General features: G+C 40.8%; 1 protein-coding gene across 3 annotated transcripts in view; it reads right to left on the reverse strand.

The window, feature by feature from the left end:
* The window catches only part of RNF38 (ring finger protein 38), a 131,049-nt gene that overhangs the window by 42,183 nt on the left and 76,365 nt on the right, over positions 1-12,501 (reverse strand). Inside the window, exon 3 of one of the 3 annotated variants that reach the window (XM_047066333.1) lies at positions 183-332. The exons of 1 other annotated variant lie outside the window; for it this stretch is intronic. In XM_047066333.1, the coding sequence (XP_046922289.1) occupies positions 183-332 (150 nt within the window). Of the gene's footprint in view, positions 1-182; positions 333-8,236; positions 8,341-12,501 lie in introns of those variants that run through there. One more of the 3 variants, XM_047066341.1, reaches the window with a different exon arrangement.

The following is a 12,501-nucleotide window of genomic DNA, read 5'->3' on the forward strand; positions in this document are numbered from 1 at the left end:
ATTCTTCAGAAAAGCTGGCTAAGTTATATTGAAGAAGGCCTCTAAGAAGAATACTTATTCCCACATACAATAGAAAATAAGAAGAAGATATTGAGAATTTTGTTTCAAGCCTTCCTAAAAACAACCTAAAATGTATCGGTGACTTTCAGCCCTATGTAGGGAAAGGGTAAATATATAAGAACCTGGAAGAAAGCTTTGAAGTGAGCATCCTCTTGAACGGTAGTATTCTGATCACTTGGGAGGAGAGGGAACAGGCTCTGAAGTTTCACCCTTTCACAAATCACCTTGTTAGGATGGCCAGGTAGAGGTGCTGAATTGGCCCCGGGAGATATCTGGGAAAAAGAGGGAGAAGAAAAGGATAGTTCATGGCTAGCCGCACCAATGTGGAGAATCATGTCTATGAAGGACAGTCTGGGTTTTCTAAATATTTGTGTTAGCAGAGATTGGAAAGAAATTAAAAATTAATCTTAAACATCAAAACAAATATAAGGATGGCAAAGGTTGCCTCTGGCAATGGATCTCTCTTAAAAAAAAACTTTTTTAAAAGGCAAAACAGCACTGTTCAAAAATGCAAAACCTTTCCTGTGTTTCCCGTATAATACCTATTAATAGCTTTTCTCTTGGTATTGATTCTAAAACCCTAAAGGACAGATAAGACTTCATGTTAAGAAAACCTGACATAAAATCATATATCTTAAGTATAGAAAGATTAGTGTCCATCTGGACTAAGACTAATATTTTTTCATTCTATTTTTTAATTAACCTCCTATATGATCATGCAAAGAAGACGAGAGATTGCAGAACACTTGCAGCAAAACTTCTATAGTGACCATAGGTATACAAAAGAAGAGTCTGCAGACACCTCAGCTCTATTCAACACAAACCTAGCAACCTTCTTAAGAATAAAGGATATGATCACAAGCCCCAAAGCAAATGACTGCATGTTTTAAATGCTTGGCTTGATTGTAGGTTAATTCCCTTCATCATATGTAAATATGCTCAAATCTGCAGCATTTTTAACCATGGACATCATGAGCATCACTTGTTCCACTGTGCTGTGGAGTGAACCACCTTTGGAAGTTAAGGTTTGTGAATGTGCTTATCCTTACATTGAAGAAGACCATGTGCTTCAGACCACGTGTCTGGTTTTCAGTTTCACTGCCTCATTCTTCCCTTACATATAAATGTCTATTCTGTGACAGGCACTAAACCAAGAAGATACACATGGTTTCCTACCTCCAAAAAGTATATGCTATGAAAAAGAAACAAAAGCAAATCACCGTACAATATACAGAGTATCATCTTTCTATGATACTGCTAGGCACTGGGTGCTACGGAGAGGTAACTGGCAAAAGACAGCAGTGTTGTCAAGAAACTGCAGAATGTTCAGTATGGCTAGCCAGTACAGAAGTAACCAGAGAGGAAGGCAGAGACAGAGCATGAAGTAGCATGCTAATTATATTAATAATACTTCTATAATAACCTTCCTTAGCCCATTTTTTGTTCTGGTTTGCTATGAGCCTGGTAAACAGATAACCAGGCCTGTTCATAAGACTAAAAGTGCTTCCAAACACCTTCCTAGGAGTAAAAGTATATCACTTGAAGGCACTAACTTTACAATTCACTACTACTGCTACTGCTGCTGCTACTACTACTACTACTAAAATGTTTTGACCTGAGCTAAAACTTGTCTCCACACCACAAACATGAATGTGCCAATATTCTTTACCACTATGATGAGGTATGAAGTGTTGAATCAAGGAACATTTATGACTGCCTCCCCAAGTCAAGAGTTGTTAGGAAAGAAGATAAAACATGGATCCCACCCTCAAGGAGCTTACTGTAGTTAAAAAAAAAAAAAAAAAAGGATGCAAAGCAGCCAACTATAGGATAATGTATTAAATGCAATACGGGCAAAAATTAGAATAGAGGTAGGAGCCTTGAGTTTATCTGAAGACATATAAAAGATTTCATAGAAAGAAGTGTATTTCACATTCCTGACTCCTCAATCTAAGGATTTCACCACTTTAAAGCCATTCTCTTCTCAAAACAGTCTGTTCCTTTAAATTTCATATTCTTTTTGCAATCTTCTTAAGCTTATAGTTTGCAAGGTACCTTTGAAGAGTGTTTTAATAAGCTCACTTGCCTTCAACTGTCATCTCTAAAGCAGTCTGCATGAGTAGCACTCTTATAGACTGCTAGCACAAGTAGCTAGCTTGGTCAACAGAAATCAGAGGGTGAGGTTTCCTCTCCTTAATTCTCTGTTTCTTTGAAAACTTAAGATTTCAGTCCTATAGAGGTATAAAACCAACCAACCAACCAAACAAGAAACTGGCCAACCCTGACCCTTGTGGTCATAAGTTAATAATTTTCAAGCATATTCCTCTTTTACCTATGACAATTTCCTTTGGTCAGAAGCTCCATGCCTATAAAGAGGGAGAACAAACAATATAATGGAGAAAAGGTATATTCAAATGCTGTAGTTTATAGATCCAGGACAAAATAAGATGGGCATGAAACCAGGTGCACCCATTGGATAAGATAAAATTATACACAATTATTTTGTATGTCCACGTGAGGCAGAATTCTTAAGAAGGAAGGCCTCCAAGATTCCCACCTCTGGTACACATCTCCTGTATAATCCATTACTCCATGGTGTGTAGGCAGGACTGTAAATAGTGTGGATTTCATTTCCATGGTTAGGTTAAATTATATAACCTAATGATATGAACCCCTTCACAGAAATGAAGGGATTTTCAAGTGAATTAAGATCCCAAGTCAGTTGATTTTAAATTAATCAAGGCAGACCGGAGTTAGAGAAAGCTCTTAAAAGAAGAACTCTTCAAAAGAGATTCTCCTCCAAACCTGCAGACAACTGCTATGTTGCCAGAAGGCATATGAAGAGGGCAATGTGGCAGACAGGAGGGCACCCTCTAGGAGCTGAATCGTTCACCAGTTGACTGCTAACAAGAAAATGGGGGGACTTCAGTCCTACAATTACAAGAGCCGTACTGAACCAACAGCCACTGAGCTTCGGAGAGGACATCAAACCTCTGATGACATCATGGCACCAGCCAAGTAAGACTCTGAACAGAGGGCCCTGCAGCTAACCCATGATTCCTGACCCATGTACACCATGAGATAACAGATTTGTGTTTTAAACTACTAAATGTGAGGTAATTTGTTACATACAATAGAAAACTAACATGACATATATGTGTCAAATCGAAAGTGTTGTATACCTGAAGAAAGTTTCTTCTCCAGAATTTTAGCTGTATTAATTTGATGAAAGATACAAATTACGACATTTTTTTTTTTTTTATCTAAGCAATATAGCAGTTTTTAAAACTTCAATCTGGTAATAGCTAACTTCATGCTAGGAACTGAACTGGGGCTCTCTGATCTTTACACACTGCAAGTTAGGGTTAACCGATTTGCTTAAAGCCGCAGAGCCGTAATTTGAAGCTAAGTCTATCTGGCTCTAAAGTTCATGCTCAATCCACTAAAACACCTTGTAATTTAAGGATTTTAAAAGTAACATCTTCTTTATAATCTAATTAGTAAAAAACTATTTCATAAAGTCTATTTAAAGTTATTTTAAGTATTCAAAAAGTAAATGTTTCCTTGTAAATTGTTTCTGACGTAACCTTCCACTACTTCCCTATACCTTCCTCACTCAAAATTACTTACGGTGTACTGTATCTGGAAGCAGATACAATTCTGTTTTTCTCTAGTCTAGCAACTGTTGAACATTACAAAGATACAGTAACTCAATCTTCTCTCAGGATGCAACCTATGTTTAAAAAGTCCTGCCAAGAAAACATCCCTGAGACCTGATTAATCTGCAACTCCCTATACTTCTCATCTTTAATGTTTACATGTAACTATATAACTAATTTACCCAGCATAACTAAGAAAGCACCTGTTTCAGAAAAGTCACGGAAAAGTTTAACCTTTTAAACACTAATACAACACTATTTTAGGCCATCTTGTTTAATGTGGCCTTTCCCTGTGGGATAATATAACCCACAATTTAACATCTGTCTTGAACGATGTAATTGTTATCAGTTATGATGCTAAAAATAACATAGGACTTAGGTCCAGATATTGTCCCATAACTTGCTTCCTCCAAAATCACCTCTGGTGACAGCTTCCTTCTTCATTCATTTACATTTTTCTTATAAAGGTGTGGTAGAGGATATGCAGGTACAGGACTTCTAGGCCAGCATTAAAATAATCTACTTTCTTCAAAATAAATTGCTCAAAGGCCCAAATAGTCTTCTCCGAAACAGCCACATTACTCTCCAGAAAAAAAAGAAAAAAAACAAAACAAAACTGTTCATTGTTACTAACAGCATACCACCTGGTCAAAAGGACTCAAATCACAGCCTAATAGAAGAAGAAGAAAAAACCAAAACAAACAATAAAAAGTCAAGTGCTTAATGTTGACCCCACCAAGTCTTTTACTCCTTCCTCTAAGTCCATGACTGGATACCTTAAAAATGAAAAAGTCGAATCCAAGTTATCTAAAAATCCACATATTCTCACAGCTGCCATGATGGCAAATGTTAATGTCCTGGAAAGTAATCAGGTAGATTTTATCAACTATTTGAACAGTTTGAATCAGTAATCTTTCATCTGATAAATTCCCAGGTTATAATCTAAAATATGGGAATACCCCAAAATATGGGAAAAACCACATGCATACACAGGTTCATCACAGTACAGCAACAATTTAAAAGGGAACTAGAAGTAACCTAAATGTTTAACAAATAAGTATTTGCTAAATAAAATAATGGTCTATATGCTTGCTGGTCTATTACGCAGACTTTAGACCATTCAAGGATTGCTACTACCTACTGAGAGAAAGATCACTGCTATTTAGCACTGAAGCAATCTCTCTTTTTTTAAAATGTTTGTTTATGGGGGGGGGGGAGCCAGCGAGCGAGTAAGGGCAGGAGCAGGGGAGCGGCAGAGAGAGAGGGAGAGAAAAAATCCCAAGCAGGCTCCACACTGTGTGTCAATGCAGAGTCATGCTGGGCTTGTTCTCACATTCTCATGAGATCATGACCTCAGCTGAAACGGAGTTGGATGCTTAACTGACTGAGGCACCCAGGCACCCCTGGGGCAATCATTTTTTAAAACTATTATTTTTATTCTTGAGTTAAGGCAAACAACAAACTGGGTTCATGTCTTTCTGGGAGCACAACAGAACCAGGGTTACTGAAAATAGCTGAAAGGCTCCACCATTCTTTCCCTACCCCCACAGTCCCATAAGTTACTCGGAAGAGGGTGGATGTACATGCAACTAAGGAGGTCTCTAACCATTACATCTTTTGAGAAGGCGTTCATAAAGGTTAGGGAAAATAAGAGTTACATTTTTTTTTTGAGCTACATATTATTTTAAATAAAAGTTCTTTTCTGGGGTGTCTGGTGTCTCAGTCGGTTAAGCATCTGACTCTTGGTCTAGATTATCAGGTCATGATCTCACAGTTTGTGAGTTCGAGCCCTGTATCAAGCTCTGTGATGACAGTGCAGAACCTGCTTGGGATATTCTCTCCCTCTCTTTCTCCCCTTCCCCACTCACGTGAGTGTGTGCTCTCTCTAAATAAATAAATAAACTTTAAAAAAAAGTTATTTTCTTTTCCTTCCACATCCAGATTTGCCTGCCCAAGGATTATTCTCCCAGCAAGGAAGTACATCTAAAATAATTTTATTTAGGCTGGTAACCTCTTAGAGCACTGTTCTAAAGTGCCTCTTCAAGATTTCTAAGAATTACATAGATTTGGAAAGTATCCAGACCATGACCAGTCCAAATCAATACAAAAAATTTATGTATGTAAATACATAACTGTTTGAAAAAAAAGTGTGTATAGGATCACTGTAATTCTTAAATAAAATTCATAATTAATTCAAATATTTATAGCAGGCCTACTATGTGCTACATGCTGTGAATACATGGGGAAAAATTATTCTTGCCCTCCAAGACTCAGTCTAGTGAGGGGCAATTCAAGAGGAACTAAATAGGGCCCTTCTAACATAGAGTGAGAAGGTGCTGACATCCTTAAAAAAGGAACATGAAAAGATACAGGATGTGAGGAAAAACGAGACTGTGTAGATGGCCCCTCTTCCTCTTTTTGCTCAAATTCTCACTTGTTAATTTACTATACAGAGTTGAAGCATTTGCTTGATCTCCTCCAGACAAGGTAGTCACTTCAAGAATTTAACATTTGCTGAATGAACTAGACCAAAACTACATTCAAATGTGTTTACAATCTTTATGCTCCCTCCAGACAAAAATAAAGCAAGCTATGAGTTAACCAAAGTAAAACAGAAGTGAAAACACAGGTCTGATATATGTAGTTAAAAGGAAAATAACCAAAACTATTTAGTAGACCCTGACACTACCCACAAACCAGCACAGTGAATTACAAACTGAAGGTGGCTAAACAAAGCTGGGACTGGGACAGCACAAACAGAGAAATAGATGGAACAGACTGGAAGTAGAAGACAAAGATAATCTTGACCAATGAACTTTCCATACAGACCAATCATTTGAGATTTTTGAGGATTTCTCACCCATACTTCCCACCACAACCTTGAAATAAAGTAAAAATGAGCACAAATAGTCTGGTAATGTAACTAAAAGGTTCATCCAAAGCTGTTGGCAGAGAGACAATAGACCTACACTCCACATTATGATGCTAACAGATTCAGTTATGTCTAATTATGCCATCTTATATCCACCTTCCTCAAAAGTCAGGTCGCTCTAGTAAATTCTGAACATTTACTCAGATTAATACTTGCAACCTTCAGTTCAGCGATAAAAACAGAATGAGTATATAAACCTCGACAAGTACAGAAACAGAAATTACCTTCTAGAATCACTGAAGATATCAGAGGTGGAGGGACCATAGCCAACGTTTAAATCCAACTTTCATATTTTACAGATGAGGCCCTGGGGCCCACATGGCCAGTTTGTGGTGAAATTTTTTTTAACTATAGCCTCTAAAGTCTACCAAATCTCTTAGAGATAAGTCTTAAAGAAAAATTATAGAAATCAGCTTAAAACTGAACTCATGTAATGAAATGATTTAAGGTTTAGTATGCTTTCAAAAAGTGAAACATATTATGCCAATAAGTTTACAAACTAGCAAGAACTGGAGAAAGAAAAGTATGTGAAGAGATACAATTCTCATTTAAAAATCCAGTTAGTGATTTCATATTCCGACTGCAAGTATGTCCCAATATATAAATTATATACAAATATATTTATATTTATATGCTATATACATTTTTATATATTTATAAAAAATAAAAAAATACATACAAAATTTGGTCTGTATTGTTACTTCTATATAAGTCCCATCTATTCGTATGGCCAGTGTTTTCCGAAGACAATTTTACTTTCATCCCAACTGTCCTTAGATTTTTATTAAGTTTTGATTATACAAACACGGAGAATGGATTGTTTTTTAATTGGAGCTCAGTTACCAGGGCTGCTTCCTATTTAAAGGAATTGAAATATTAACAATAGTACCTGTAATCAAGGCCAAACAAGATCCCAAAAGGCTTGCAATTTTAAAGTAACAAACCAATTGTGTTTGAGTTGCATACACTTAAATTTTCAAAGTGTGCCACGTAAGAGAAGGCAATTCATATGATGCCAGCAATGACATACGTTGAAGTGTTCATTTCTATTTATGGTGGAATAACTAGCATACCCAACTTTTGTGGCACAAAGAAAAAGCTGTGTCTTTTACAAGTCCTACACAACGCAAACAAAAACTTTATTTTCTTTGGCCCTCGATAATTTGGAAAATTCCTGGTTCAAAACCAACCTCTCTCATTCTTCAGCCCTGAAAGAACTTCCATCCCCTGAGAAACAAAACGCAGCCTGTCCAGAAACCCGCAGCGGCAGAAGGACGCGAAAGGACCCTTCCGAACGGGTTCCGCGTTCTCCTGGGTGACATCATTTCACCTGCGCCTCGGCAAAACGGGAGGGAGCGAGGCCATCTGCCAGGCGGCGGCGGGCCGGCGCTCCCGTTGGCTGCACCCACACCTCCTCGCCGCCGCCACGGGAACAAAGAGCGCCGGGCCGCCCGGCCGCGCCCGCCAAGCACCGGGCAACCACACCTCCTCCTGGTTGCCGGGAACGGCCCCGCAGGCTCCCTACGGCCTACGGCTCGGGCCCGGCCCGCCCTCACGCGGGAACCAACGGCCGGGCGGCCAGTACCTGCGAGGGGAAGCTCCGCCCTGCGGGGCTGCTCCCGCGGCTCCGCGCTGGGCCGCCGCCTCCTATTGTGACCGCTCGCCCAGCCAGCGGCCAGCTCGCCAGCTCCGCCGTCCCCGGGCCTCCTCACCCCCGGAACCCGGGATCCGACCGAGGCGCTGTCACGGCGCTTCCTTCCTCCCGGCACCATCACACGGGCCGCGCCAGGAAGCAGCTGCACGCTCGGAGCTGACAGAGTCGGCTAACGCCTCGGGGGCTCCATCCTCTCGGCCCCCGGGCCCTAATTGCCGGGGCCGCGACACCGTCCCACCCGCCGCACCCCACCTCAGTGCTCACGAACACGGCGTGCCGCGCGCCGGCGCACTACCCTCCGCTGCGCGCGCAGGCGACGCCCCTCACCGCCAGGCCGCAGGATGCGCGAGCACGCGGCACTCCCACTTCTCTGCTTTGGGTCGCCGCCCTCCTCTCCACCCAGTCCCCTTACAGGAACGAACCTAGCGAGCCCAAAGCGCGAAACCGCCAGACGCTCCGCCCCTTTCCCCCAAGGCTCGACTCCGCGCGCCGAGCCCCCTTTGTTTCCACCCCGCGGGGGAGGGGGCGGGGCGGCACTGCGCGCGTCCGGGCGCGCGACTGGGACTAGTTCCGGCAACAGAGCCCGTCGCACGGCGTCCCTGCGCAGCCCGGCCCAGCCCGCATCTCTAGCCGCGCGCTCAGCAAGGCCCAAGCTACCGAACGCGACCCTGGGGTCGGCCCTGTCTCTCAAAACGTACACATCTTCTCACTCTACAGTATGGCTGCTGGCCCCTGCCTCCTCCCTCCTCCAGAACTGAGCAAACAGTAACTGACCTCACTCAATTCGAAATATGTATTCATGTGACCCGAGAAGTGGAATTTTTATTGATGCAAAAGGAGGTGATTAGATCAAGGTATCTCACAAAGAAGCAAGCAGGTTGGAAACTTTAAACCTGACAGTTATTCAGACGCTGCTAAGGATGGGAAATGAAGAGGTACAAAGACCACAGCCGACATGGTGCTTGTCCTGATCACCTTCAGGATCTAAAAGGGAAGAAATATATTCCATAAAAGCACAATAAATTCAAGAAAAGGACAGTTAAGTAGTATTGGAGGCGAGGAGGGCTGTCAAGGGGACATCATGCAAGAAGTGGTCTTTAAGCAGACAGGAATTAGATGATGCCTTCAAGGATGGTGATCACATTTTAGGGTAGTCCAATCAGTAAAAACAAAAAAACAAAAAAACAAAAAAACAAAACTCAGGTTCTAGTTCTTCTAGCGTTACCTTACACCAGTCTCCTTCCTGCTCTGGGCCTCAGCTGCCTCTAGCAGAAAATTAAGGAATCCGACTAAACTGATGTTCCAGAATCCTCTGAATTTCTACCTATGATTAACACTATATGGTAATTATTTGTGTACATTTATCTCCCATGTCTGACTGAGCACTGGTTCTGTAACCCCATGGTCCAAACCTACAGCCTGAAATACAACAGCCAAGTGCTTAGCAACTCTGAATTAAAGTTCCAGCAATAAATCACAAGCTTTTACAATTCCTGGACAAAGAGAAGCTAGAAGGATATAACAGGCTCCAAAAAACACATCCCCTCCCGCAGCCCCATACCCCCATTATGTAGTCCTGTTACCTAGCTGACTCTTCCTCCCCAACACTGTCAGTCTTCCAAAGCAGGCAGTTTGGAAATGATTACATCCAAACTGTAAAGTTTTTTATTTTTTTCTTCATTTCATAACAAGAGTCATAAATCCCATCCACACCTTTAGATGCATCCAATGCAATCTGTTCCTAACTTGTGAGTCACTCACAATTCCCAGTCTACTGCTGTAGACTCATCTAGCATTACAGATCTTCCAGCAGAACCTCAGTTGCACAAGCTTCCTTACATAATCCAGACCCTCTTGAAACCACTTTTCTTGTATACTTGGATATTGGCTCCGTGATGATAGGAGGAGGAAAAGAAAAAAAATGGGAAAGGGAAGGGAAATTACCATTTGAGAACTCTCTAATCTTAAAAACCAGATTCCTCAAGTGCTAAATTCCAGCAGCAAAAATCAATTACAGTCCTCCAGGGTTTCCACCCTTTAAAGCTCCTGTGAATCCCCCTGGGCCTCAGCCAATCCTTTGTGAGGCAAACTCCACAAGAAATCTTCTCATGGTTATGATCTTAGCTACCTGGGCTCCTAGGGCTTAACCCAAGAAGTCTGCCCAGATGTAAACAGTAATCCCACAACTCAAAGTTGGATAGTTTGATATTTGTACTGTAACTTTTTCTCTAGTTTTCTTCACCAGAAAATCTAGTATCTTTCTAATAAACACCCAATCAGTGGGATAGGCTTTAAACTGGGCCACTTTAGACCTACTAATGTGGCAGGTGGTAAATTGTAAGAGAGCAATTGCTCAACCCCAGTCTTCCTAAAATTTTATTTGGTGTCTGTTCAAAAAGATACAAAGCCTTCTTGGAAGGGTGTCCAATACAACTTTCTGTGATAGATATGGCCAATATCTGCACCATCCAAAAGAAGGCCACATGTGGCTACTGAGCACTCAAAATGAGGCTAGTGTATCTAATGAATCGATCAGAATCAGTTTAAATAGCCACATGTGGCTAGGGATAGCACAGCACTTGTAGACAAAGTAATTGATTGCAGCAAGAGCTTTTTGAGACTTCTGACTCCAAAATTGCTCTTTAAAATCAATTTTTACAACATAGGAAAAAACTGAATGACTGCTAAAAACTTCTTCCTGAAGTACTCAAGTAATTTAAGTCCCCTCACTTTTAAAATAAAACTATACCGAGGCTCAGTCAGTTAAGCGTCTGACTTCAGCTCAGGTCATGATCTCACGGTTCATGGGTTCGAGCCCTAGGTAGGGCTCTGTGCTGACGGCTCAGAACCTGGAGCCTGCTTCTAATTCTGTGGCTCCCTCTCTCTCTGTCCCTCCTCTGCTCGTGCTCTGTCTCTCAAAAATAAATAAACATTTTTTTAAAATAATAAAATATTTTCAATAATGCTTCATATTTTCTGTACAAGTCTTACATATTTTTGTTCTTTGATTTATTCCAGGTTTTGTATATAATTACTAATTCTAAAAATATGATATAATTATATACATGTATATTATATAATTATATAGCTATAATATATAATTACATAATTAATTCTAATAGTTTAGCATAATCTTTTTGAATTTTCTATATATATATAATCCTGTTGGCAGAAAATAATGACCATTCAGTTTCTTTTTTTCAAATACATTTTTCCTTTTGTCTTGTCTTACTGCACTGGCTAGGACCTCTAGTACAGTGCTAAATAGAAACAATGAGAATAGGCATTTTTATTTAATTCCCAAACTAGAAAACTTCCAACATTTCACCACTAAGTATGATGTTTACAGTAGGTTTTTGCAGATCCCTATAGCAATTAAAAGAGTTCTCTTTTATTTCTAAATTGTTAAAAGTTTATTATAAAGGGATGTTTAATTTTATCAAAATTTCCTGCATGAGGTAATCACATAATTTTTCTGTTAATATGTGAATTACATTGGGGCACTTGGGTGGCTCAGCCGGTTAAGTGTCCGACTTCAGCTCAGGACATCATCTCATGATTAGTGAGATGGAGTCCCACATCGGGCTCTGTGCTGACCGCTCAGAGCCTGGAGCCTGCTTCAGATTCTGTGTTTCCCTTTCTCTCTGCCCCTCCTCTGCTCACAGTCTCTCTCTCTCAAAAATAAACATTAAAAAAAATTTTTTTTAAATATATGAATTATATTCACTGGGTTTGTTTTGTTGTTGTTGTTGTAATGATACATTTTTTTTAAAATTTTTTTTTCAACGTTTATTTATTTTGGGGACAGAGAGAGACAGAGCATGAACGGGGGAGGGGCAGAGAGAGAGGGAGACACAGAATCGGAAACAGGCTCCAGGCTCTGAGCCATCAGCCCAGAGCCTGACGCAGGGCTCGAACTCACGGACCGCGAGATGGTGACCTGGCTGAAATCGGACGCTTAACCGACTGCGCCACCCAGGCGCCCCAATAAAGATACATTTTTTGAAGTTTATTTATTTTGAGAGAGAGAGAGAGTGAGCTGAGGAGGGCAGAGAAACAGAGACAGAGAGAGAGAATCCCAAGAGGCTCCAGACTGCCAGTATGGAGAGTCCAGGGCTCGAACTCATGAACCTCGAGATCATGACCTGAGTCAAAGTCTAGAGTCAGGCACTTAACCTACTGAGCCACCCAGGTGC

This window comes from Lynx rufus, unplaced genomic scaffold (genome assembly GCF_022079265.1).
Source record: "Lynx rufus isolate CCGP_SWC_20201006 ecotype Redwood Valley unplaced genomic scaffold, mLynRuf1.p SCAF_10, whole genome shotgun sequence".
NCBI lineage: Eukaryota > Metazoa > Chordata > Mammalia > Carnivora > Felidae > Lynx > Lynx rufus.